The 26838-nt window shown below is 46.1% G+C and overlaps 2 protein-coding genes and 1 long non-coding RNA gene across 3 annotated transcripts in view; 2 read left to right on the forward strand and 1 right to left on the reverse strand.

Annotated features, from left to right (window-relative positions):
• The window catches only part of LOC137491177 (protein NLRC3-like), a 58046-nt gene extending 36828 nt beyond the window's left edge, over positions 1-21218 (forward strand). Inside the window, exons 8-9 of the mRNA XM_087248519.2 lie at positions 20360-20406; positions 20492-21218. Coding sequence (XP_087104645.2) covers positions 20360-20406; positions 20492-21012 — 568 coding nt within the window. The 3' untranslated portion in view covers positions 21013-21218. The remainder of the gene's footprint in view (positions 1-20359; positions 20407-20491) is intronic.
• Positions 1-26838, forward strand: part of LOC137490929 (uncharacterized) — a 111554-nt gene that overhangs the window by 82750 nt on the left and 1966 nt on the right. The gene's annotated exons all lie outside the window — the stretch shown is intronic.
• Positions 1-26838, reverse strand: part of LOC101884316 (uncharacterized) — an 82250-nt gene that overhangs the window by 29953 nt on the left and 25459 nt on the right. The gene's annotated exons all lie outside the window — the stretch shown is intronic.

Consider the following 26838-nt stretch of genomic DNA (forward strand, 5'->3'; position numbering starts at 1 on the left):
AGTCCGGAGATGGCGGCCTCTGCTGGCCAGCGAGGGGAATGACCGGGACCGAGTCGGTGACAATTGTAAAAGAAAAACTACAGAACTGGATCATTTGTTTATATTACACTTGTTGTGTTACCATAGCAACTATAGTATTACTGATTAATTGAAGGATTTACTGTAGTACAGTTCAAAACACTGTACATGCCAATATGTGTATTCAGGGGCCCTGTGGAACAGCTTCTCAAAATGAAGAGGATGACAGGGAAAATGTCCTCCACAATCTCATCAACAATGTAGAAGCCAGCAGACACTAGTTCACTTTATTTTAGTTGCCATGATAAAATGTGATTGATAATGAGATTTATTTGAAGAGTGAATAGTACAGTAGGCTATAATACCTTATCAAGTGTTGCTATTAGTTACATTTCTGCTTGCATTAGTTTTTATTTTTGTTTAAATGTTTTATTTGATTACTATGTTGCACCTAATGGGTGTTTAATAAATGTTTTTAAAATAAAATGTAATCTTTACATTCGACTTTCTCTGTCATTAAGTGTTTGAAACTGGATCTCATCATATAACATGCAGCCAAAAATGTTGGTTTATTAGATTTACAATGTAATATGTAAGTCTATTTTGGTTATTGTTAATAAATAGTGATCTAATATAAATCATATCAAAAAGCACGAATAGAAGAGGGAACACAAGACCGAGATTGTGAGTCCTGAATTGAAAGTGAATACAATAATGGCAACAATAAGAAAATAAATAAATCTGCATTTTGTCATGGCATAAATAATAATAATAATAACTAATAATTCCTTACATTTATATAGCGCTTTTCTGGCCACTCAAAGCACTTTACACAATGGGGGGGGGGGATCTTCTCATCCTCCACCAGTGTACAGCATCCACCTGGATGACGCGACGGCAGCCATTTTGCGCCAGACCGCACACCTGATAGGTGGAGAGGAGACAGAGTGATGAAGCCAATTATGATATGGGGATGGTTAGGAGGCCATGATGGACAGAGGCCAGTGGGCAGATTTGGCCCCTGATTAAACCCCTGCTCTTATTAAAGGACATCCTGGGAGTATTAATGGTTTCACGTCTCATCCGAAAGACGGCGCTCACTGAGCAGTATAAAGTCCCCGTCACTATACTGGGGCATTAGGACTCACACAGACCACAGGTTGAGCACCCCCTGCTGGCCTCACTAACACCACTTCCGGCAGCAACCTAGCTTTCCCATGTGGTCTCCCATCCAGGTACTGACCGGGCGCAGCCCTGCTTAGCTTCAGTGGGCGACCATGTGAGAGTTGCAGAGAGCTAGCTGCCGGCATTGAAGTTTACATATAGGTTTGTCGTGGCTAATATGAATATAGTCTAGCTATTCACAGATATTGCCAGATAATTACTTTACCTCTACCATACTTTTAACAGACTTAGATCAGTTGTGTATCTGATTTTTGTCCTTTCTTGCATTGTCTTGAGCCTTCACTTTGCCAGTAATATACTATATTGTTAGTAGCCTGGACAGGTCACAGTCATTATCCTACATCATACCGCTTTCTACTGGATGTAAAATGCTCTGCAGTACATTTAGTCATTTTATAATGTCAAGTTCTAATTCGGTAGTTATTTTGGGGAAAGTAACTAAAAAGTAAGATAAGAGTAATGTTACATATTACAATTCTGAGACAGTAATATAGTAATGTAAGGGATTACTTTAAAATAACAGTAATAAGTCATCTGTAATGTATTACAGTTTGGAAGTAACTTGCACAACACTGCACCTTAATCAGGCTTGTGTCTCCACTGCTGAACGGTACCAATGGTGTCCTTCTGGTCGACGTGTTGTCACTGAGGTTTATTGTCATTAAAGCAGAAGGCCAGATTGATGTTCTGCACCTCAGAGTTCATCATTGTGTACAATAAGGAGCCTTAACTGCTTCATTCAGGGCGTGCTTCAGGTGTAATGATGTAGTGCAGTTCTATAATGTGCATGTATGATGAAGCCGCTCATAATATGTAAGATTATGAAATCTCTTTGAATGCGTGCGCTTTTTCCGCTCTCACATTTGCATGTCATGACCATGTGCACTCTATGTACATTTGTTATTATCCTCTGCAAGTCATCTGTCCTGACGTCTTCATTTATTCAGTGCTACAGTCTATAGCACTTCAATGTAATACCTGAAATTGTCCTGAAATTATTTAGATGATAATACCAATTTATAGAAATATGTTTTATAATTAATTAAAACTATTAAAAGTAGGAACTACCCTGAAGGAAAGGGAAAGTGATGAACTCTTTTTAGCGATGTATGGTAATTTTATTAGGGTAGAATGTTAAAGTTTATTTGGCTGCTCAATTCAGCTGGACTTTATATTTTTACAATTGGAATTATTGAATGACTTGTAGTATATTCATCATGTGGTATAAAGAGTCTTCTTTTTTGTCCTCAGCTGGTTAAATTAGGCTGTCCAGTCTCCATGTTCAGTCCTTTACTTCCACTTCATCTGTTCAGCTGAGGCAACAGAACCAACCTCGTGACATCAGACACAGTTATATTCCAAGATGGCAGTGCCCTAGCTCTAAAAGTTATAGTAAAACATGCCGTTTTCTGCTAAATGGTCTCATTAATGGAGTTTGTTGTATATTTTTTTCACTAAAGAGGAATCCAGTGTACAATCCAGTGAGTGCTTCACTTCCTCTTTAATTAGTAAGTCAGAATTTTAATCAGCTCTTTAAACTCTTTTAGAAAATTGACATAGGGTCCTGGCGGTCTATATATGATGATTAAAGCCAGAGATAACAGGCTTTTGCATAATATTTGGAAGCATAACATGAAACACCAACACTTCAATAAAGTAAAACATAAGTGAGTTTCTCTGATTAACATTAAGGAAATCACTAAAGATTGATGCAACTCCACCACCACGACCAGTTTGATGAGCCTCATGTTAGAGGTCTGCATCATGACGGGAGCGGGCTGTCTAGCAATATTGCGGATATTGCTATGCGAATGAGAGAGAGAGAGAGCGAGCTTTGCCTGTGTGTGTGCTTGATGCTTGTGTGTGTGTATGTTAGTGCGCGCGCGCGAATGAGAGAGAGAGAGCTTTCCCAGATAGTAAAATACACTTGGGCCAGTTCCGGCTAGATTCTCGCCTGCCTTAGACTTACTACTCAGCCCGGCTCCGGCTGCCGGACTCCGGATGCTTGTGTACTCACTGCCCGATTCCGGCCCGAATCAATCGGCCAGATGCGGCGGCCGTAAGCGAGCCGACGCTGCCGCATCCGCGCCGGAATCGGCCCAAGAGTAATGTGCGCTGCAGAGCTGGCGCGATTCAGTATTTATATAGCTTTATATAAAACCTTTTGGTATTACATTGGTACTTGATACATGGTATAACAAGCCTTTGAGTTGATATAACAGCAAACGCCTGTGTATCTGCTTGGGGCTTGTGTGTGTGTTAGTGCGCGTGCGTGCGAATGAGAGAGAGAGAGATTTGTCTGTGTGTGTGCTTGGTGCTGTGTGTGTGTGTGTGTTTATACAGACAGCTTGGCTGTTTGGACTGTATAGCTGGGGGATTTTCGGTTTTGTTCTCCCCCGCTCTTTAGTGGGATCGGGCGCGTGGCCAGAAAACGGGGCGGGTCGGGCAGCGGGACAATAAATTCTTAATATAAGCGGGAGCGGTCGGGTTCGGGCTAAAACCTGGCGGGTGCGGGCGGGAGCGGGATTCAAATTTTAGTCCCGCGCAGATCTCTACCTCATGTTTATATAAGAATCCTGGAGGAGTTGCTTCATTTAAGCTAATATAGTCCTTCTGTTTCAGCCAGGTTTCAGTGAGACAGAGTGTGTTAAGATTATTGTCTGTCTTTATTTCATTTATTCAATTCAATTCAATTCAGCTTTATTTGTATAGCGCTTTTACAATGTAGATTGTGTCAAAGCAGCTTCACATAAATGGTCATAGTAACTGGAACAGTGTGGTTCAGTTTTTAATGTTTACGTTCAGTTCAGCTCAGTTCAGCTCAGTTCAGTGTGATTTAATCATTACTTAGAGTTCAAACAATGAAGAGCAAATTCATCGATGCGTAGCTCTACCAATCCTGAACCATGCGAGCCAGTGGCGACAGCGGAAAGGGAAAAAAAACTTCACCTGATTTGAAAACTTCCGCTGGCCAAAAGTCTTGTGCAGAGCTTCAGTCACCACGGTGGAGGCTGGAAGCTGGCCTCAGCTAAGACTCGTCTGTCCCTGGAGCATCGCTGGAATCAGACTCATGTTCTCCACTCCCCATGACCATCAGCGCAGCAGCAGCTCAGAATACGGCCTGGTCCTGGATATGGAAACCTTGGGATCATCTCGTCGCTGGTCTTGGATCCAATCAGTGACTCCGCATAATCTGAGGACCTCGGGATGAGTATCCCCAGGTGAAAATGGAGAATAAAGAGTATAATTAGCGTAGCTGCTGTTTATAGTGTATATAAGCAAGATGCAGAAGCCTGTGTGGAACCCGCTAGGTGATGCATTGAGTGTATGCTTTACTAAACAGATAAGTCTTTAATCTAGTTTTGAACTGGGAGAGTGTGTCTGAGCCTCGGACGTTATCAGGAAGGCTATTCCAGAGTGTAGGAGCCATGAAAGAGAAGGCCTCCTTTACTCGACTTTGCTATTCTAGGCACTACCAGAAGCCCTGAGTTTTAATCTCTTAAAGAGCAAGTTGGATTGTAGCGAGACAGAAGGTTGGTTAGATAAACAGGAGCTAGATTATTTAGAGCTTTATAGGTGAGAAGTAATATTTTAAATTCAATACGAAACTGAACAGAGGGCAGTGTAAGGAGGATAAAATTGGGGTGATATGATCATATTTTCTAGACCTGGTAAGAACTCTGGCTGCTGCATTTTGTACTAGCTGAAGTTTGTTAATAGAGGATGCTGGGCAGCCAGCAAATAGAGCATTACAGTAATCCAGCCTCGAAGTTATAAAAACATGGAATAGCTTTTCTGCATCAGAGATGGATAGCATACCTCGTAATTTATGATAAGTGCTTTAGCTGCTAGTGACCAGGGGCCTCATGTATCAACACTGCGTATGCACAAAAACTTTGCGTATGCCAGGTTTCACGCTCACGTTTGGATTTACTAACAATAAAATGAACATGAAAATGTGTGCAGGTCCACGCCAACTTCATGTCTGGTGTACGTGAATTTCTTATGAGACGGGTTCATCTAGCAGGTTTATAAGGTTTCCATATAATGCAGTTGACCATCCAAACATTAAAACGCAATATGCAGCGGTCGCCGGTTTTCCCAATGTAATCTGAGCGATCTACTGCACACACATGGATATAAAGGCACCATCTGAAGATGAATTTGCATGCTTGAATCAGAAACATTTCCATTCAATAAATGTGCAAATAATATGTGATGCTCAAATGCGCTTAACATAATACACACACTTAATAATAATTCATACTTGTGTTCCTTGTGATGAAGAGTAGGCAAAATCTGATATGCAGTGGGGGAAAACAGAAGAATGAGTTCATCAGACACTGGATTCAAACTAGGTTCACAATCAAACATCTCAAAACATGTTGCCATTTCATGAGCTACGCCAATCACACTGCTGTTTGCCGCTCAGTTTAGTTATGTTGTCTCTGCCAATCAAACAGTAATGGGTGGAAATCACTCAACTAGCTCATTCCAACGAGGTGTGCTATTTGCACTTAGCCTAAATAGACACTACAAAATTGTACACCTTTACATCGGACCATTTCTTTTTTAATTCACTCTCAGTGCGATGTTTAGACCCCACTGTGTTACCCCTGTGTTAACCGCATCAGCTAAACTCTCCCCACTCTATTATTTTCTTTTGTTGTTAATTCCGGAGGACAAATTTGCAAATAACACCACTTTTCTCCGCTTTACCTCCGAAAGCAGCACCTCCAATTTACATTCTGTTCAAAGTTTCTCTTCTTGCTTGTGTTTGCCATTGCTTTTTCATTGGGTTTTTGGCAAAGTGGAGTCATTAGCATATTCATACGGGGGAGGAGGCAGGGAGGGGTTTTGTGCTCGTGCATGTTGTGCTCAGTTTTACGTTCATTCGTATGTACAAAATAATATGCGTGAGATTCGGCGTACGCAGTAAAAAATTCAGATGTATGAAACACTGCGTACGCCAAATTTACAGCGAATTAACAGCGAATTTACACACATTTACAGCTTTGTGCATACGCAATGTTTTAGTATGATTTCCACGCAAGTCTTCGTACATGAGGCCCCTAATGTTTAGGAGACTGAGCTTTAAAGAGCCCATATTATACATGAAATAGGGTCATATCTTGGTTGTAAGGGTCTCCAACAACAGTCTAATATGCATGCAAGGTCAAAAAACACTTTCATGGTCTCATAATCTGCATTTATTTTTACCTAATTATCCCAGCGACTCCCGTAAGAATCGTCCAGTGATTCATTTGTTCCCAAACCCCTCCTTAGCGTGAAGCTAATCTGCGCTGATTGGACCAATGACAGCCTGTTGCGATTGGCCGACTGCCTTCAGTCAGAGAGTAAAATGCACAACAGCTAATCAGCAATATATAAGTAATCACAGTTCATACACGCTCGATAGTGTAGGCGTGGATTTTAGCTGCCAGTGGGTCAATGTAAATAAAGTCGATGGACTTGAAAATTCAGACGATTAACTATTTTATTGAGCAAAAACTCCTAAACCTGTCGAGGAGATATCCAAGCTTGTCTCACTCTGCTCTTTTCACAGACACAAACACACACACACACATTGCCATCGTCCGCGCACACAAACACAAAAACACACACAGACTTCCGGGCGACAACGCGCGCACACACACACTACCCTTGTCCACGGAGCTCCGTAAACAAAGCAGCACGTGTCGCGTGACTTTGCACGTGATAAGAGAATATAGCCAGTTAACCTGATACAGTACACGCGGTTACAAGTAATAAATCACAACTAAATACATTTGCAAGCTAGAGTCAACGAGGCAACAACTTTAATCACACGTACTTACACTTGAGAAATGGAGAAAGAAACCCATCCTGACGTTCATCAGTAAGTTACTCTTTACTGATCCTTCCTTTAACAAACGCTGATGATGTATTCTTTGTAGCATGTAGTTTGCAGACGTTTCCAGTAGTTTCCAACTGCTTGGTTATTATGCTGATGTTTCATCTTTGGGTAGAGGCTCGATAATAGTGCAGTGTGACTTCAATCGACCGGCATGTTTGTGTGCGTGTGTTTGTGGGTGGGTGTGTGTGTCTGCGTTAATGCGTCAGAGGGCAGGGCCTCAGGTTTGAAATCTCCCGGGTTTGCGCGTGCACGTGAATAACTTGGTTTCGTTCGTACGTCATGGCGAAACACCTAATGACTCAGTATCAAGGCGACTCGTTTGAAGCACTATGAGTCAACTCTTTTATAGATGAATCAACCGTTTTAAACACTGTACTCTTACAGATTTAAGCCTTAGCTGGATACTTCACTTAGAGCTGTGTTACACACTATATGAAGGGGAATTTTCAAAAACCCATAATATGGGCTCTTTAAATAATGTCCATTTTCACTTTACCTTTTGATTCTTAATACCAGATATGCAGTACTGTGATTTGAGTGGGACGAGCAAGAGACTATATGGCTAAAATGTGGATTTACACTTACTAGTCAGACAGAATAAAGCATCCTGGAGATGTTGTCTGACAGGAGTTCAGCTCCAGCTCGACTGGGGTGCACGCCGTCAGCACGGAAAAGCCTACGACGCTCCCAGAAAAGATTCCAGTTATTAGCAAAGAGCAGCTTCTGTTCTTCACACTACTTTAATAGCCATTCATTCAGAGAGAAGAGTCTATTGAACCTTTCATTTCCTCAGCGGTAATTAGGAAGTGGTCCAGAAATTGCATGCATTGCGGGCGAGGTACGTCTGACCGTCTCGATTAGGCTCCTGAAGTCCCTCTTCAAGATCTGCATCTGCTGCAGCCTGAATTCATCTGTTCCCACCTGTAGGATACACTTATGGAGTTATTAATGTGTAACTTGGGCCAGTCTTAATTGTCTGCAGGTTCAGCTGTCTTATTTATTCAAGTGCTGCACAAACAGAGAACATGCAGTTATGATTCTTCTTCTCTTATAATGCCTGCTACTGCTAAACATTCACACACAAAGAAATCAAAAAGCAGAAGTCAAAAGTCACATTTCACAGGCTAAATCTCATGCCTCATGAACTGAAAAAGCCTCCCGAGATGATGAAGACATAAAAGCAGTGATTTTTCATATTTATGTAGGTGTCACCGACTCGGTCCAAGTCATTCCCCTCGCTGGCCAGCAGAGGCCGCCATCTCCGGACTTCTAGCATTACATCATCCACTTACACTGATCGTGCACACCTGATTCCCATTTCAGTTAAAGACCCACGTACCCTTTATAAGCCGCACTCAAACAGTCATTCAGGGCGAAGTCTTGTTTCAGCCCCGGCCAGCATTACTGAGCGTTATATCCTGCCTGAACTCCTGTGCATTACTCCAGCCCGTTTCTGACTCTGCTTTGCTTTCTGCCTGCCCACGACCCAAGCCTGTTACACAGACTCTGATACTCGCTGCCTGCCCTCGACCCAAGCCTGATACACAGACTCTGAATCACACCGCCTGCCTTTGACCCATGCCTGGTAAATCACTCTGTGTCTGTCTGCCGCCAGCCTTGATACCATTGCTGCTACTGTGGATGTGTGTTTGCACCTTTGTGCGTAGTGAATGTTTGAGTAAGAGTGTGATTAATAAATACTTCATAATGGATCCCTCCGTGTCAGTCTCCTCGTTACAGTAGGCTAGAAAATAATGTTTTGTAATATTTTAATCCTTTATATTTATATCCTATATCTATTCTTATTATATCCTATATATATCCTTAATATTTAAATTTTTTCATATGTAAAGATATTTGCCTATTGCTCTCTTGTGCATATTAAGCAGTGCGTACTCTGCGCCGGAGTTTTGACCAGGTTTGTTTTGGTCTAATGAAAAATCTTATTATAGTTTCTCAAAATAGCAACGCGCCAGCAGTGCGCCTCAGAACGCCTTCCTTTTTAGACCAGAACGCCTATGGGCGCACAAATGGGCGCTAATGCATTTGCTATTTAAACAGCGTATCGCAATGCCTCAAAACGACTCTTGCGCCAAGCTGAAACTATCAAACAAGTATTGCGCTGCGCCTTGCGCCACATTGTGCCGGGTGTATGATAGGGCCCTTAGTCTCTTTCGTTTTCCACACATTAAATAGCAACAAAACAAAGACTTTGCGTGAATTTTAATGAAAAAAATGCATTTATTTAATGTCTTTTGCAAATGCAGTTCATAAAATATGAATATACAGCATTAATCAGCTAATCAGAATCTATGCAGCTAATCAGCATTTAACAGGCCTCTAATGTAAACATGAATGAATTAAAAAAGTGAACATGATGAGTGATGTTTGATGTGTTTAATTCTGACTGCAGATCTGCTGAAAATAAATTCAAGAGTTCCCACTTATATATGCTTGCCACTTATAGCAGGTTTGGCATGCTGTCCCGGGAGAGAACCCTGAGCTCGGAGATATTTGAGCCCAGGGTTCCCGCCCGGACTAGAAGCATATCAGGAGAACCGAGATCAGGTAGGTCTCAATCGCTCCCCCTTTAGAAGGGGAGAAAAAGGAGGAGATGGGGTGGCAGGGGGGATTCTTCCAAAATGAAGATAGTGCAATGAGGAGAAAGTGATCCATTTATACTAAGCTAGGATCATTCTGATTGGATTATTACTGATTACGGATGAGTGGCCAGCGGTGCACAATCATATCACGTGCTCCTCTCGAAATTAGTTTATGAAACTTCACTTCAAGAGTTCCCACTTAGATATGCTTGGCACTTATAGCAGGTTTGGCATGCTGTCCCGGGAGAGAACCCTGAGCTCTGAGATATTTGAGCCCAGGGCTCCCGCCCGGTCTAGAAGCATATCAGGAGAACCGAGATCAGGTAGGTCTCGATCGCTCCCCAAAAAATGCATCTAGCTCGGGACAGCAGCCGAGTATTTCAAAGAATTTCCCCCAAAAAGCTAGAAAGTTTTTACTATATCCGGCTGCTGGATATAGTAATTAAGGAATGAAGAAAGAGTAGGGGGCTCCAGTTGGAGCAAAGTTTGAAACTGACTCCTGTGGAAGCCAGAGGGGGTTGGGTGGAGACTAGTAAAGGGGGGCCATAAGGGGTGGGCGGGGTTGGCTCATTAAGAGTCAAAAATATGCTCAAGGAACACTCCAAACAGAGATAGAGCAGGGAAGTGGCAGCGCTATATATAAATATTTATGTATATATGAGAGAGTATATATATATATATATATATATATATATATATATATATATAAAATGGGGTAATCTAAGGCCTGGAGGGGGTGATCAGGAGACTTCTGTGAGTCAGAATGGGCGCTGCGGGAGTTGGGTGCAGCAATTTTTTATTTTATTTTATTTTGCCATCTCTAGCAGAAATCGTGAAGTGTGATTTGGGCGGTGGAGATTTCTGCTAGAGGGTGAGTGGCAAGTTTTGCCAGACTCTTGCTGGAGTCGATGCTCGTGGAACACTCCGACTGGAGATAGAGCGGGGAGTGACAGCGCTCTATATAAATATATATCTATAAACGAAAGTCCATAGATATACATATATAATGAGTTTCAGTGGCCTGGGGGGGGGCAGTGACTGACCCCTGCGGGGGTCGGCGCCTGGGGAACAGGGCAAGCTGGCCTACTCTAGCAGGAGTCTGGGAAAGGGGATTTGGACAGTGAAGACTCCTGTTAGAGGGTGACGGGATGAGTTAGGTGCTCGAGGAACACTCCGTTATGAGATAACGCCTCCTAACGAGAAGATGGAGCGGGGGAGTGACAGCGCTATTATAGATATATATCTATGTACAGGTGTATATAGATATATATATATATATATAAATAAAGATTGCTAAGGCCTGGAAGGGACGGTGAGACGACCCCTGCGGGGGTCGTAGCTCGGGGTAACACTTCTGCGGAAGTCAGAGCTTTAGGGGGGCGGGGTCCGGCAGGAGTCGGGAAATGGGAGGGGGCTGTGAAGACTCCAGCGGAAACGGCCAGGGTGGCGGGGTGACGGGGGGCTTGGATGAAACTCCAATTACCTATGTGGCTGGGGGAGGAAACTGAGTGTTACTTAGGCTAGAAGGAAGAAAAAGGAGAAGGTAAGGTGGCTGGGTCATGCCCTCGCCCTTAAGTGGATGTGGGATTATGGCTGACAAGAGCCATCTGGGCTTCTTTGGGGGGCCAGTGGCTAGGATGCATGTCTTGAAGGCATCAGGTGACCACCTTCCTAGGATCTGGATTTGTTGCTGCCCTTTGTATTTCTGTGATGGCTGCTCATATTCTGAAACATAGTATACAGGAATAAGAGAAGTAATTCAACACCTTTATTACTTTTCCCACACATTTAAAGACCTTATCACCATTTTCAATCAAAAAAGCTGGCGAGATTTATCTTACGGAATATTTACTAAATATTAAAATGTAACAAATGAATCCAACTAAACATTCGAATACAGACACATGTATATTAAAATCTAGCCGATTCGACAGGTTGTCACCTATAGAGCTGCAGACTGATAGTGTTGCAGTAAACAAGCGGCAAGCTGTCAAACCTTAGAATATTACTGATCACGTAACTACCTAGTGTCCTGATATTCACGGCTTGAATACAGTTAAACTTTAGCATACGATGATACCTTGTACAACAATAAATGTATTACCTTGTAAAGGAATTTAAGACTTTCTAATACTTTAAGCCCTCAAACTCCTCTATATTGACTTATCAGCCCCCAACACCTTCTGATACTCCGGAGACACCCTGTGTAAGAGTGACTGGGAGTTGATCTGGGGGATACCTGTGGAGCAAAGAACTGCTATAAGCATCTCTAAATCAGAATCGTGTGACAGGGCGGTTGTGTCATCTATAAATGGGAAGAAGAGGGGGGGGGGGGGGGTATGCAGGGGGAGAATAAGGCTCGGCGGAGCGACTCTGCTATAGCGGAAGTACAAATGATAGTCAGCATTGGAGCGTTATGAGTGCTAAATATTGTCAATAGTGATATGAAGAGTAAATGGGGGGGGGGGGTGTGAATATGGTATCAAGGGTGTGGGCTGTATGAGCAGAAAGTATCTTTGCGAAGAGTGTAAATGCATTAGGAATGGATGAAGAGTGTGATGGGTTGAATGAGGGCAGTTTCAGGAGCTGGCAGTCTTGAACTCTAAAATGGAAAACAAGAGAGAATTAGAAATGAAATCTTAGCAACATGGCACGTGTACAGCAGACATGATTAATTGTATTGGCTGATATTTGTGGGAGGAGTCTTCATAAGTGTATGGATGATTGTGAATAGAAGCGCCTTTGTTAATGCATGTTCCAATACTTAATGTCACAATGTGCCATGGTTGTAGAAGTGGGCATTTGTCCTCCTGCAGGGTGGTAATTAGAAGGAGAACTGAGCGTATGGGGCGTTTCTATGCTGGAAGTCCTGGAAACCTCTTGGAGAGCTGGTGAGATGATGATGGAGTGGAGTTTAAACCCCTCACTGATATAGAAGTTTTTAAAAGTCGAATGTATTTAACACAAAGTATAATTATGAAAGGCTACTCCATGGCCAGAAATGTCCTCCTTTTATTTGTTGCAGTCAAGCAGGAAATTGTTTTCTTACTGTCATTATAAACTGACTGACGTTCAGGTGTATTGATATGAGAGTCACAATTGGCGTGATACAAAAGAGTTACTGCTTGATGTGTAGGTTGTCTATCACTTGCTGGGTAATACTCATTTCATAATTTTTTGTTTATTTATTTATTTATTTATTTATTTTTATTTATTTATTTATTATTATTTATAAATATATATATATATATATATATATATATATATATATATATATATATATATATAATTATTAATAAAATGTAAATATATCAACTGCCTACATCAAACTTAAAAACGATGTTGCCACTTAATAGGAACAGTGTGAATGTAATATTCCCCTTCGGGGGGAACTCCAGCACTATAAGTGGATTTGATTGTTAAAATCCACGCATTGGGAGGTTCGGTTCAGAAGCTACTCGTCTGAAAGAGTATTGAACGGGCCAATTAAGAATGAATTGGCAGCGCAAGCCTGCGCAGGTGAGCGGCATAAGCAATCAACTGAGTATATAAGCTCACCTGGCGCCAGCAGACGCTATCCTTTTTGCTTCAGAGACTTTTCTGATCGAGCTTCATGAGGGTTCCAACTGCTGTCTACAGCCACTTCGAGCGAACGAGTGTCTCCCAGTCCAGAGCGAGTCCATGCAGCGGCAGATGGTCGAGCTGGGTTTCTCCCTTGCCTGGCGTCCCTTTGGGTCCGGTCCTCCAGAGCGGTGCGTATTGTTGCAAAGCATCCTAAAAGAGCAACACAGTCGTGCAGCACGTCCTTTTCAGGAAGGCGCTCCGACTGTGCGTTTCTGGTTGCGGGGGTTTCCTGGCTCCTGATGATGGGCACGATCACTGCATTACATGTTTGGGGGTCCAGCATGTTAATGTGGTGCTCGGGGGCGGTTCATGACGTCACTACGATGCCATGACCGTCGCGCAGTTGAGATCGCGGCAAACTCTCGTGAGAGAGCGAGCCACCCCAGTCGCCTCCTGTTCTGCAGCGGGCGCTCGGGCAGATCTGAGGGTTCCAGCGAGAGATAATTCGCCGCCTAAGGGCTCGCGGACCTCTCGCTCCTCCAAGCGCTCCATTCAAGCTTCGGGCGCTGGGAGTGATCCGTCTAATCAGATGGTAGCTCTCACGCTCGCTGTCACCGGAGATCAAATGTCCTCCGCGGCATCGGAGGGTGGGCTTTCATTGTCCGACGATGATCCGGACCCGCTCGCCCCCTTCGGGCAGGTGAGCGCTGTCAAAACGGATACTGAAACGGACGTGTTAGCTGTGCTTTCCCGGGCTGCTTCGGCCGTGGGTTGGAGATGGTTTATCCCCCAGCTCCGCGGCCGGACCGACTAGAGGGGCGTTCCCTTCTTCCCGGCGACGCACAGTAGGCTCACGCGGTCTTAAAGAGCACCTTTTTTCTGCTTGTGCTGCGTGTCCCTCCACCCTCACCACTCTTGGTGGTGGAGCAGCCAGGGGGTATGTGGCGATTCCTCAGGTTGAGTGTGCGATGGCGGTTAATCCGCGCAGCGCCTCTTCTTGGCGGGGTCTGCTTCGTCTCCCATCCAAAGCCTGTGAGTTTTCGGCTCCCTCGGAGCTAGAGCTTACAAAGCTACGGACCAGGCTGCATCCGCCTTGCATGCCTGCATGGCCGAGCTGCACGAGGGTGGGTCCAACCCAGGCTTATGAGCTTCGCACCGCAGCCGACTAAGTTCTTCGGACTACTAAGTCCGCTGCGTGTGCTCTGGGGAGGACGATGTCCACACTAGTGGTCCAGAAGCCCCACCTCTAACAAAACTTGGTTGATATGCGCGAAGTTGACAAAGTCTGCTTTCTTGACTCGCCCATATCCCAAGCTGGTCGGCGACACAGTCTGCGAATTCACCCAGGAATTCGAGGCAGTGAGAGAGCAGTCCGATGGGTGATGTCTAATCGGCGGCCCCGTAAGCCCGCTCCGCCCGCCGTGCCATCCATACCTGCTCCTCGCCGAAGGCGCCCGCCTACGAGAGCTGCACCGCCCCCGCACTCGCCTCTGGCGAAGCGAGCGCGTCGAGCACCTCGGAAGCAGGCCACTCCCCCTGCCCAGAACGCCGCTAAGTCTGGCAAACGGACCGCGAAGCGTCCCTGGGACAGGTCATCTGGAGAGGAGGGAACTTGCTCTTTCCCCGCTGGAGGGCGGGGCGCCATTTCCAACGGCACTTTTTACTGCCATGAAATGAAAGGGCACTTTTTCACTTCTCCGGAGGTGACAGCCCGAAATCTGCCAGTTTGAGCTCAGCTCTCTAGCTCGTAGGTTCGGTGCACTCCGCCAGTGGCTCACGGGCACTGCAGGCCCTGCCAGCCTGCGACGCGCCGCCTCTCAGCTCGCAAGGTCTGCATGCTCCGCCAGCGGCTCACGGGCGCTGGGGGGAAGGTCTCCCTTCTCCCAGCCCCCAAGCCCCCCCTTGGTCAGGGTGCGGAGCCAGAGCGAATCGCTCTCCTCCAGCTCTTCTGTGGGACCCTCGCGCTCCCCGGATCAGCACACCCGCTCCGCGTAGGAGTCAGGGTGCGGAGCCAGAGCGAAACGCTCTCCTCCAGCTCTTCTGTGGGACCCTCGCGCTCCCCGGATCAGCACACCCGCTCCTCGCTGCCCCTCCGCGGGTACGTCAACGATTGCTGCGATGACGTCATTAACGAGGGCTCTGCCTGCCTGGTTAGCGCGGGCCAGCCCCTCGCGGTGGCTCATACGCACGATCAGACTCGGCTACGAACTACAGTTCTCCAAACGGCCTCCCAGGTTTACGGGCGTGTATTTCACCAGGGTCAATCCCCTGTCCGCCCCTGTCTTGCGAGAGGAGATTGCTGCCCTCCTGGCAAAGGGTGCAATCGAGCCGGTACCTCCAGCCGAGATGGAGAGCGGGTTTTACAGCCCGTACTTCATCGTACCCAAAAAGAGCGGTGGGTCACGGCCAATCCTAGATCTGCGCGTTTTGAATCGCTGCCTTCACAAGCTGTCGTTCAGAATGCTTACGCAGAGGCGCATCCTCCGATGCGTTCGTCCTCAGGATTGGTTTGCAGCCATAGACCTGAAGGACGCGTATTTTCATGTCTCCATTCTTCCACGCCACCGTCAGTTTCTGCGGTTTGCGTTCGAAGGTCGAGCATGGCAGTACAAGGTCCTCCCCTTCGGGCTCTCTCTGTCTCCGCCGGTCTTCACCAAACTCGCGGAGGGTGCCCTAGCGCCTCTGCGGCTTGCGGGCATCCGCGTACTCAATTATCTCGACGACTGGCTGATTTTAGCCTACTCTCGGGAGCAATTGACTGCGCACAGAGACGAGGTGCTCCTGCATCTCCACCTATTGGGGTTGCAGGTCAACTGGGAAAAGAGCAAACTCGCCCCGGTGCAGAGGATCTCTTTTCTCGGGATGGAGCTGGACTCGGTCACCATGGTAGCGCGCCTCTCCGGAGTGCGCGCTCGCCTGCTGCTGAACTGTCTGAGGGAGCTCGACAGCAAGTTAGTGGTCCCACTGAAATATTTTCAGAGGCTCCTGGGGCATATGGCTTCCGCTGCGGCCGTCATGCCGCTCGGATTGCTCCATATGAGACCACTTCAGCACTGGCTTCAAGATCGAGTTCCGAGTGGCATGCGGGCACACACCGAGTCTCTGTTACTGCGATGTGTCGCCGCACCCTCTGGAACGACCCCTCGTTCCTGCAGGCCGGTGTGCCTCTGGGACAGGCGTCCAGTCATGTTGTTGTTTCGACAGATGCTTCCAGCACAGGCTGGGGAGCCGTGTGTCGCGGGCATGCAGCTGCGGGCCTGTGGGTAGGTGCCCAGCTGCATTGGCACATCAATCGCCTAGAGCTGTTGGCAGTGTTCCTTGCTCTCCGCCGTTTTTCTCTGGCGCTGGGGCAGCAACACGTGCTGGTCAGGACGGACAGTACGGCGGCGGCAGCGTATATCAACTGCATGGGGGGTATGCGCTCTCGCCGCATGTCTCAGCTCGCCCGCCGTCTGCTCCTCTGGAGTCACCCGCGGCTGAAGTCGCTGCGCGCCATTCACATCCCAGGTATGCTCAACCGTGCAGCCGATGTGCTCACGGCAGCAGATTCACTCTGGAGAATGGAGACTCCACCCCGAGTCTGTTCAGCTGATATGGGCGCGATTCGGGGAGGCCCAGATCGATCTGTTTGCTTCCCCCGAGAACGCTCATTGCCAGTTGTTTTATTCCCTGACCGAGTGCTCTCTCGGCACGGATGCACTGGCCCACAGCTGGCCTCGGGGTGTACGCAAGTATGCGTTTCCCCCAGTGAGCCTGCTCGCGCAGTTAATGTGCAAGGTCAGGGAGGACGAGGAGCAGGTTTTGTTAGTTGCGCCCCTCTGGCCCAACCGAACCTGGATATCAGAGCTCTCCCTCCTCGCGACGGCCCTCCCTTGGCAGATCCCTTGAGAGAGGACCTACTTTCTCAGGGACAAGGCACCGTCTGGCACCCTCGTCCCGATCTCTGGAACCTCCACGTGTGGTCCATAGACGCGAGGAAGACTTAGGTAACCTGCCGCCCGCGGTGGTTGAAACCATCACTCAGGCTAGAGCCCCCTCCACGAGGCGCGCCTACGCCCTGAAGTGGAGTCTATTCACTGAGTGGTGTGTCTCTTGCAGAGAAGACCCCCGATCTTGCCAGATCAGTGTTGTGCTCTCTTTCCTTCAAGAGAAGCTGGACAGCAGGCTGTCGCCCTCCACTCTCAAGGTTTACGTTGCTGCCATCTCCGCTCACCATGACGCGGTGACTGGCGGCACCGTGGGAAAGCATAACCTCATCATCCGGTTCCTCAGAGGCGCTAGGCGAATTAATCCAACTTGCCCCCCTCTCACGCCCTCTTGGGATCTCGCCCTCGTTCTCACGAGCCTGCGATTTGATCCCTTCGAGCCACTTGATACAGTATCTTTAAGATTTCTGTCCCTGAAGACAGCTCTGCTGGTCGCGTTGGCCTCCATTAAGAGGGTCGGGGACCTGGAGGCATTTTCGGTCAGTGACTCGTGCCTGGAATTCGGGCCGGGATTTTCTCACGTTATTCTGAGACCCCGCCCGGGTTATGTGCCCAAAGTTCCTACCACTCCTTTTAGAGATCAGGTAGTAACCCTGCAAGCGCTGCCCCCGGAGGAGGCAGACCCAGCCCTGTCCTTACTTTGTCCAGTTCGCGCTCTGCGCATTTATGTGGACCGTACTCAGAACTTTAGATCTTCTGAGCAGCTCTTTGTCTGTTATGGCGGACGGCAGCAGGGAAGTGCAGTGTCTAAACAACGTTTATCCCACTGGATTGTGGAGGCCATTTCATGTGCTTATTTGAGCAGAGGCCAGCCGCGCCCCCCAGGAGTGCATGCGCACTCCACTCGGAGCGTTGCATCCTCTTGGGCGTGTGCGCGTAGCGCTTCTTTAACAGACATTTGTAGAGCTGCGGGCTGGGCGACACCCAACACATTTGCAAGATTTTATAATCTGCGAGTGGAGCCGGTTTCCTCAAGGGTGTTAGGTACCTTTGGTGATTGAGGAAACAACTCGGTAGGTGTTGTACACGCTTGCGGTGCCTTTTTTCCCTAACACGGAGAGATGTGCACCCTTCTGTCTGTCAGTAAAGTTCCCCATTTGGTGAGCCCTGCAGATTCCTCGGAGGCCCCCAGCACTGACTCAGCGGAGGAGTCACTTGCTGGCCCATTACGTAGTAGGTCTGCCCGCTGGTCAGCCCGCGTTTTGGGTATAGGTGCCTGCTATGGCCGATCCCCGCTGGTGATCCCCATATGCTTTTTCCGCCATGGTTAACTTCCCCCCCTGGGCGGACCCGTGCTTTCCCTATCTGCTAACCACCTTTTATGCGCACTCCCCCTTTTCAGGGTTAGTCCATATGTAATTCCATTTGTTTCCCCCTATTGGGTGCGAATGGTCTCCGCAGCGTCCTCCCTACTGGGATGGCACGCTTCCCAACGTACTGTCGTGTATTCCTAGAATTATCTAGACGCTAGCGACTCCCAAAAAAGATACCTATTCCGTAAAACTTCTTTTGAAGTAGGATAAGTTAGGGCCAAGGGCACGTTGGAGGACCACGCCTCTCGTGATCTGGGTGCGTCACGCTTGCCTGACCGCTCTTTCATGGTGGGTGTTGGTAAGGTGCAGTCATTATGGCGCTTTCAATGGGCTCCCAATGCGTGGATTTTAACAATCAAATCCACTTATAGTGCTGGAGTTCCCCCCGAAGGGGAACGTTCGAGGTTACTAAAGTAACCCTTCGTTCCCCGAGGAGGGGAACGGAAGCACTATACTCCGTCGCCATAATGACTCTCCCTTAGCTGTTAAAAGTCTCTTAAAAAGCTTAAAAAGGATAGCGTCTGCTGGCGCCAGGTGAGCTTATATACTCAGTTGATTGCTTATTCCGCTCACCTGCGCAGGCTTGCGCTGCCAATTCATTCTTAATTGGCCCGTTCAATACTCTTTCAGACGAGTAGCTTCTGAACCCGAACCTCCCAATGTGTGGATTTTTATAATCAAATCCACTTATAGTGCTTCCGTTCCCCTCCTCGGGGAACGAAGGGTTACTTTAGTAACCTCGAACGTTTATCATGGCTTTACTCCATCCATGATAAGTAACATGTCTGTAATCACAACATGATTGGAAATCTTAAGCTTATTTGGCCGGAATCAAAGTCTCTGCACGCAGTCCATTCATGAATTTGTCGGGAGAGAAGGCGGGACCGTCTCCAGTTTTGGAAAGCTCATTGGATGGTGATACTTCCCCTTTAAGCTATTGGCTCCTTGGAGTCACGGTCAAGAGTTCAGAGTGCAAAGGCCGGCGGCCATTTTGTAGATCAGATCGCTACAATGTTTATGCGTGAAAGTATGGCTCCACTCTCACCAGCAACTGGTTTGGATATCAGTGCACCTTTTCATGGATGTATATCGACGAATGAAGGTGTTGTGGACATATGTTTATGGATTAGATTGCCTTGTCATTTGCCTTCGAACTATTTCGGCTGTGGGAATGTAATGGATCTGCTGACCAGCGGGAGGCTGAGAGGTGAGTTCTTCATTTAAAGCGTTCTATTCACGCTGATCTCGCCAGACTTCCCTCTAAAGCATGCACATTACCGAAAGTGGACCGCTAACGTTAGGTGATCTGTGAGTTCGGCTTCTCTCCAGTGGCTTGAATCGCCGGCGTCATAAGTTTAGACGAGGTTGTGGCTTGTGTAGTGAGGAGCAGATGAAGTAGAAGATGGAAGAGTTGATATGCCGGCTTCTTGCGGGGATTCTGGCTCGATTGCTGGCGAGGCAGCTGCTGGAGTTTTGAGGAGAGCGGGGTTCTGGTTGGAGAAGTTGTTGTTGTTGTTGTTGTTGATTGTTTGTTCTTCCATGCCAGAAGGTTGAATGATGCTGAAGCGTAGTTTAAATGCTGGAGCATTTGTAGCAGGAAGCAGTCTTCCAAAATGAAAATGAGGAGAAAGTGATCCATTTATACTAGGATCATTCTGATTGGATTATTACTGATTAAGGATGAGTGGCCAGCGGTGCACAATCATATCACGTGCTCCTCTCGAAATTAGTTTATGAAACTTCACGTGTGTGCAGTGTGTTACTGACTGAAGGGCAATCTGTGTGTGTTTACAGTCTGGATCATGGAGGAGAGAAGAGGATTTCAGCAGGACCACGCAAATGTACGTCTACACACACACACACACACATGAACACTGCTGTAGTGAGTGTTGTTGTGGTTATAAATGTGTGTGTTCTTGTGTTCAGATGCCTGTTTCCTCACACTGGATCCAAACACAGCACACCCTGAACTCATTCTGTCTGAGGAGAACAGAAAGCTGACCCGTGTGGGAGAGAAACAGCCGTATCCTGATCATCCAGACAGATTTATTCATCATTTTTATGTGTTGAGCAGAGAGAGTGTGTGTGGACGCTGTTACTGGGAGATTGACTGCAGTGGAGATGTGGATATAGCAGTGTCATATAAGAGAATCAACAGGAAAGTAGACAGTAATAACCATTGGTTTGGACGTAATGCTCAGTCCTGGACTTTAACCTTCTATGATGGCAGACTCTATTTCATACACAATAACAAATACACTGATCTCCCATTAAAGCAGATCAGTAGAATAGGAGTGTTTGTGGATCACAGTGCAGGAACTCTTATCTTCTACAACATCTATAGAGACACAATGAGCATCATCCACTCAGTCCAGACCACATTCACTGAGCCACTCTATCCTGGGTTCTGGGTTGAGCGTGGATCAACAGTGAAACTGAGAAACTGAGCAGAGATTTACCCACAATCCTCTGCAGGATCAGTCAGTAGCAGAGATGTGTGCCACAAAAAAAATATTTATAATTCATCCTCACTGAAATGTAAACAGCAGTTGGATACTTTGGCCAGAGTTACATACCTCTGATGTTAGTCTAGGTGATGGTGGTGTTTGACATTTATAGGTAATTAAAATATATTTATACAAACAGTGAATAAGTGCAAGACAACCAAAGTAATACCAAAAATATGTGACTTTATTTACAATTCCCAAAAGTGAACGAAAACAACGAATTAGTCCAAAATAAAGAAACATTAAGTAAAGCAAATATATACCATTTACAATACATACAACACTGAGACAAATACAAAGATGGGACAAAACAGCAGAGCTGGCAGAAGGGATGCGGGCGGCGCTAAAGATATGAAAAGAACAAAACTCAAACTAAATCTAACTCCCCAGAAGCATCTAGCAAACCAACTATGTGTAAACAATATAATTAACATGCGAAGAGTCTTCCGAGTCCTGACTGTTTTCTCTATCTATCTATCTATCTATCTATCTATCTATCTATCTATCTATCTATCTATCCAAAAAGTACAAGGGGTGGCGCTCGCCCTTAACCTAATGTACTATACAGAAGAGTAGTCCTAAGTATTGCAAAATGTATGTCACGTGACCTTCTTACCTGTCCACTTCATCCAAGCCTCGTAAACAACATAAACTGAGAATGATTTATGAATAACAGATGGATAACGTGCACCCTAGGGGTAGAGCCGAACCCGAATACGGTATTCGGAAAGGCACGAATAGGGTGTGTTTTACAAATACTTATTTCAAACAAATACTTAAAAAAAAGTATTTGTATTTGGGAACAAGAAGACCTTTATGTCAAAAAGCTGCGTTTCCTCATGAGACCGCAGTGCATGCGCGCATGTATGACATTCAGAAGCAAGGGGTGGGGAAAGAAAAGGTGACTGACGGAGGCTGCTTCACACAGCAACAGAAGGCTCGGCTGAGCGAAAGAAAAAAAAGACTTTACTTAAATACTATTTTTGCTGAATAGAGTGGCGAGGGGGCGTGGCCGAGAGCCGTGGGAACGGAATGAGGTCACCGCGTAAGTGGATGCACCTGTGGTGCGCCCCGGCCTCGAATCACACGGAAGGAGCTCTGGACTATAAAAGGTGGAACGATGGCAGAGAGAGCCGAGCGACAACCAGCACATTGGGAGCTGTCGTTGACACATTGCAAATAATAATAAAAATTGTCACTTACCTCAACACCGACCCTGTCTTCTTCCCACACAAAGAACCGTGTTACAGTATGTGGTGAGGGGGTGTGGCCGAGAGCCGTGGGAACGGAATGAGGCCGCCGCGTAAGTGGATGCACCTGTGGTGCGCAACGGCCTTGAATCACACATAAGGAGCTCTGGACTATAAGAGGAGGAACGATGGCAGAGAAAGGCGAGAGAGGACCGGGCCCGGGCATATTGTGTTACTTTTGCTTTCAGTTTGACTGCAGTCTCCATGAGGAGCTGCCATCCATTTGTTTTTGTTTAGACGGCAGTCTCCATGAGGAGCTGCCGTCCCTGTTATTAATAAATAATTTAAACCTGCGTCGGTTCTCCGCCTCTTTCTTCCCGGCGGCCAAATGGCCGTGAACTTTATTACAAATAGATTTTTGTATATGACGGCAAATCAATGCCAATATTAATCGAGCGCAGCGGTGATGTTTGCGCGCGAGGAGAAGTGAACCGTGAGCAGATTACAGGTCTACACGCGAGAAAACTACAGCTCGCGAGCGCACAGGGGATCTTCATGCGTGTGCTCAACTGATCCAGCGCGAGAAAACAAGTCCCGCGCGCGCACATCATCATCTGTGCGCAAGGTGGACGCTCTCGTGAGCGAGGTCATGCCTACAGCACGCGCACGCGATCAGTTCTCTCCTCTCGCTTGCTGGTTCTTCTCTCTGCTCGCGCGAAACAGTTTTGATTTTTGTCAGTCCTGGGGCGGGACTTGGTGTACTTGTTATCTCTAACGCTATTGGCTACTCTGCCTTTCCGGAAGTTCCGGGATTGGACGCAGGTTAAAAGATCACGCCATTAAATATATATACAATTTGCAAGTCATAATCATAAGAAACTTTCTGAGAACTTTATGAGGATTCAATCTCGAGAAACAGTCAAATGATGATAATTAATCTTCTAAAATAATGACTTGCATTCTTGTAACATGACTTTCTGAACCCATTTGATTTGTCCCGTGCAGCACTTGTCTGGTTTGTTGTATTTTACTTCATTATTAACCACAACAGCAGAGCTCATTATGACACTTGGGGTTGATCTTTCTAGGAAATATTGTCTTCAGAAGAGTTTGTTTGGTTTTTAGATCTTTCCATACAATGCAGATGTGCAGTGCAGCTTTGTATATTATTATAATTATTAAATTTTTTTGTAATATAGATCAGTGGAAAAAAAAAAAAAAAAAAAAAAAAATATATATATATATATATATATATATATATATATATATATATATATATATATATATATATATAATTTTTATTTTTCAATCTCATTTTTAGTTAATGATTGAATAACCTGCATATAAAGACTTCAATCAAAAATGATTAGCCCAATCAAACATAAAGAATACAGTGACAGACATTCAGATGGGTGTTTATCGCCACCTATTGAGCAACAATTTAATTTCTACAGTCTTCGTTTGGCTTTACTCACTATCCATTACATTATTCCAATTCAGAGGCATACAAATACCACTTTTTCATACAACATGCCCACATCTTAAAGGTCACATATGCAGTTGAAGTCAGAATTATTATCCCACTTATTTCTTGTTTTATTTTATCTAGAATAAAAGTAGTTTTTAATTTTTTAAAAAACACACTTTAAGGTCCATATTATTAGCCTCTTTAACCTATTTATTTTTTTCAAAAGTTTACAGAACAAATCATCGTTATACAATAACTTGCCTAATTACCCTAACCTGCCTAATTAATCTAGTTAAGCCTTTAAATGTCACTGTAAGCTGTATAGAAGTGTCTTGAAGAATATCTAGTCAAATATTATTTACTATCATAATGGCAAAGATAATATAAATCAGTTATTAGAAATGAGTTATTAAAACTATTATGTTTAGAAATGTTTGAAAAAAATCTCTCAATTAAATAAAAATTAGGATAAAAATAAACAGGGGGCTAATAATTCAGGCGGGCTAATAATTCTGACTTTAACTGTTTAGTGGAATGACTAATGGCAATATATTTACTATAAACCTTTGTACTTTATGCACTTCATGCATGTGTAGCCTATTTTGTATACTATTGTCCATCCAATTTATTCTGACTTGTTCTTCATAAGAAAATGAGTCAAGGACAATGAGTCTAAGAAAAAAAAGATTTTTATAAATTTGAACACGTGAGTTCATGTTCATAAATTTGGCTTGAGTTTAGTTTAAATGTAGGTGCTAAACTTCATCAAATGGTTCAAAACACACATTTAAAGTCTGAATTATTCGTCCTGAATTATTAGCCCATGTATATTTTTTTCCCAATTTCTGTTTAATGGAGAGATCTTTTGCCACATGGTATAACTCTCTCTTTCTCTCCAAAGTAATAAAGTTTGTTACAGAAATATATCTCATTATTTTGATATGTCATTATATGACTTGGTCATGATGGTAAGAATAGGCATTATTATGAGATTAATTATTACAAGAAATATCTCATTATTGAAAGTAAGTCTCCACCTATTATTACTGAGAAAGTGAGTCTATTAGTTTCACATTGTGACATTATGATAAGATATCCTATATATTTTTATTTAACGGGGAAACTAGCTTACCTGCGTCCAATCCCGGCTAACTTCCGGAAAGGCAGAGTAGCCAATAGCGTTAGAGATAACAAGTACACCAAGTCCCGCCCCAGGACTGACAAAAATCAAATCTGTTTCGCGCGAGCAGAGAGAAGAACCAGCGAGCGAGCGGAGAGAACTGATCGCGCGCGCGCGCTGTAGGCATGACCTCGCTCGCGAGAGCGTCCATCGTGCGCGATTCGGGGAGGCCCAGATCGATCTGTTTGCTTCCCCCGAGAACGCTCATTGCCAGTTGTTTTATTCCCTGACCAAGGGCTCTCTCGGCACGGATGCACTGGCCCACAGCTGGCCTCGGGGCATATGCAAGTATGCGTTTCCCCCAGTGAGCTTGATCGCGCAGTTAATGTGCAAGGTCAGGGAGGACGAGGAACAGGTTCTGTTAGTTGCGCCCCTCTGGCCCAACCAGACCTGGATATCAGAGCTCTCCCTCCTCGCGACGGCCCTCCCATGGCAGATACCTTTGAGAAAGGACCTACTTTCTCAGGGACAAGGCACCATCTGGCACCCTCGCCCTGATCTCTGGAACCTCCACGTGTGGTCCATAGACGCGAGGAAGACTTCGGTAACCTGCCGCCCGCGGTGGTTGATACCATCACTCAGGCTAGAGCCCCCTCCACGAGGCGCGCCTATGCCCTGAAGTGAAGTGGTGTGTCTCTCGCTGAGAAGACCCCTGATCTTGCCAGATCAGTGTTGTGCTCTCTTTCCTTCAAGAGAAGCTGGACAGTAGGCTGTCGCCCTCCACTCTCAAGGTTTACGTTGCCGCCATCTCCGCTCATCATGACGCGGTGGTTGGCGGCACCGTGGGAAAGCATAACCTCATCATCCGGTTCCTCAGAGGCGCTAGGCGAATTAATCCAACTCGCCCCCCTCTCACGCCCTCTTGGGATCTCGCCCTCGTTCTCACGAGCCTGCGATTTGATCCCTTCGAGCAACTACATACAGTATCTTTAAGATTTCTGTCCCTGAAGACAGCTCTGCTGGTCGCGTTGGCCTTCATTAAGAGGGTCGGGGACCTGGAGGCATTTTCGGTCAGTGACTCGTGCCTGGAATTCGGGCCGGATTTTTCTCACGTTATCCTAAGACCCCACCCGGGTTATGTGCCCAAAGTTCCTACCACTCCCTTTAGAGATCAGGTAGTAACCCTGCAAGCGCTGCCCCCGGAGGAGGCAGACCCAGCCCTGTCCTTACTTTGTCCAGTTCATGCCCTGCGCATTTATGTGGACCGTACTCAGAACTTTAGATCTTCTGAGCAGCTCTTTGTGTGTTATGGCGGACGGCAGCAGGGAAGTGCCGTGTCTAAACAACGTTTATCCCACTGGATTGTGGAGGCCATTTCATGTGCTTATTTGAGCAGAGGTCAGCCATTCCCCCCGGGAGTGCGTGCGCACTCCACTCGGAGCGTTGCATCCTCTTGGGCGTGTGCGCGCGGCGCTTCTTTAACAGACATTTGTAGAGATGCGGGCTGGGCGACACCCAACACATTTGCAAGGTTTTATAATCTGCGAGTGGAGCCGGTTTCCTCAAGGGTGTTAGGGACCTTTGGTGATTGAGGAAACAACTCGGTAGGTGTTGTAGCACGCTTGCGGTGCCTTTTTTTCCCGAACACGGAGAGATGTGCACCCTCCTGTCTGTCAGTAAAGTTCCCCATTCGGTGAGCCCTGCAGATTCCTCCGAGGCCCCCAGCAGTGACTCAGCGGAGGAGTCACTTGCTGGCCCACTACGTTGTAGGTCTGCCCGCTGGTCAGTCCGTGTTTTGGGTATAGGTGCCTGCTATGGCCATCCCCGCTGGTGATCCCCATATGCTTTTCCGCCACGGTTAAGTGCGTCACCCTTGCCTGACTGCCCTCTCATGATGGGTGTTGGTAAGGTGCAGTCATTATGGCGCTTTCAATGGGCTCCCATACGTGGATTTAGAAAATCAAATCCACTTATAGTGCTGGAGTTTC

Source organism: Danio rerio, chromosome 4 (genome assembly GCF_052040795.2).
Source record: "Danio rerio strain M-AB ecotype USA chromosome 4, GRCz13ab, whole genome shotgun sequence".
Taxonomy (NCBI): Eukaryota; Metazoa; Chordata; class Actinopteri; order Cypriniformes; family Danionidae; genus Danio; species Danio rerio.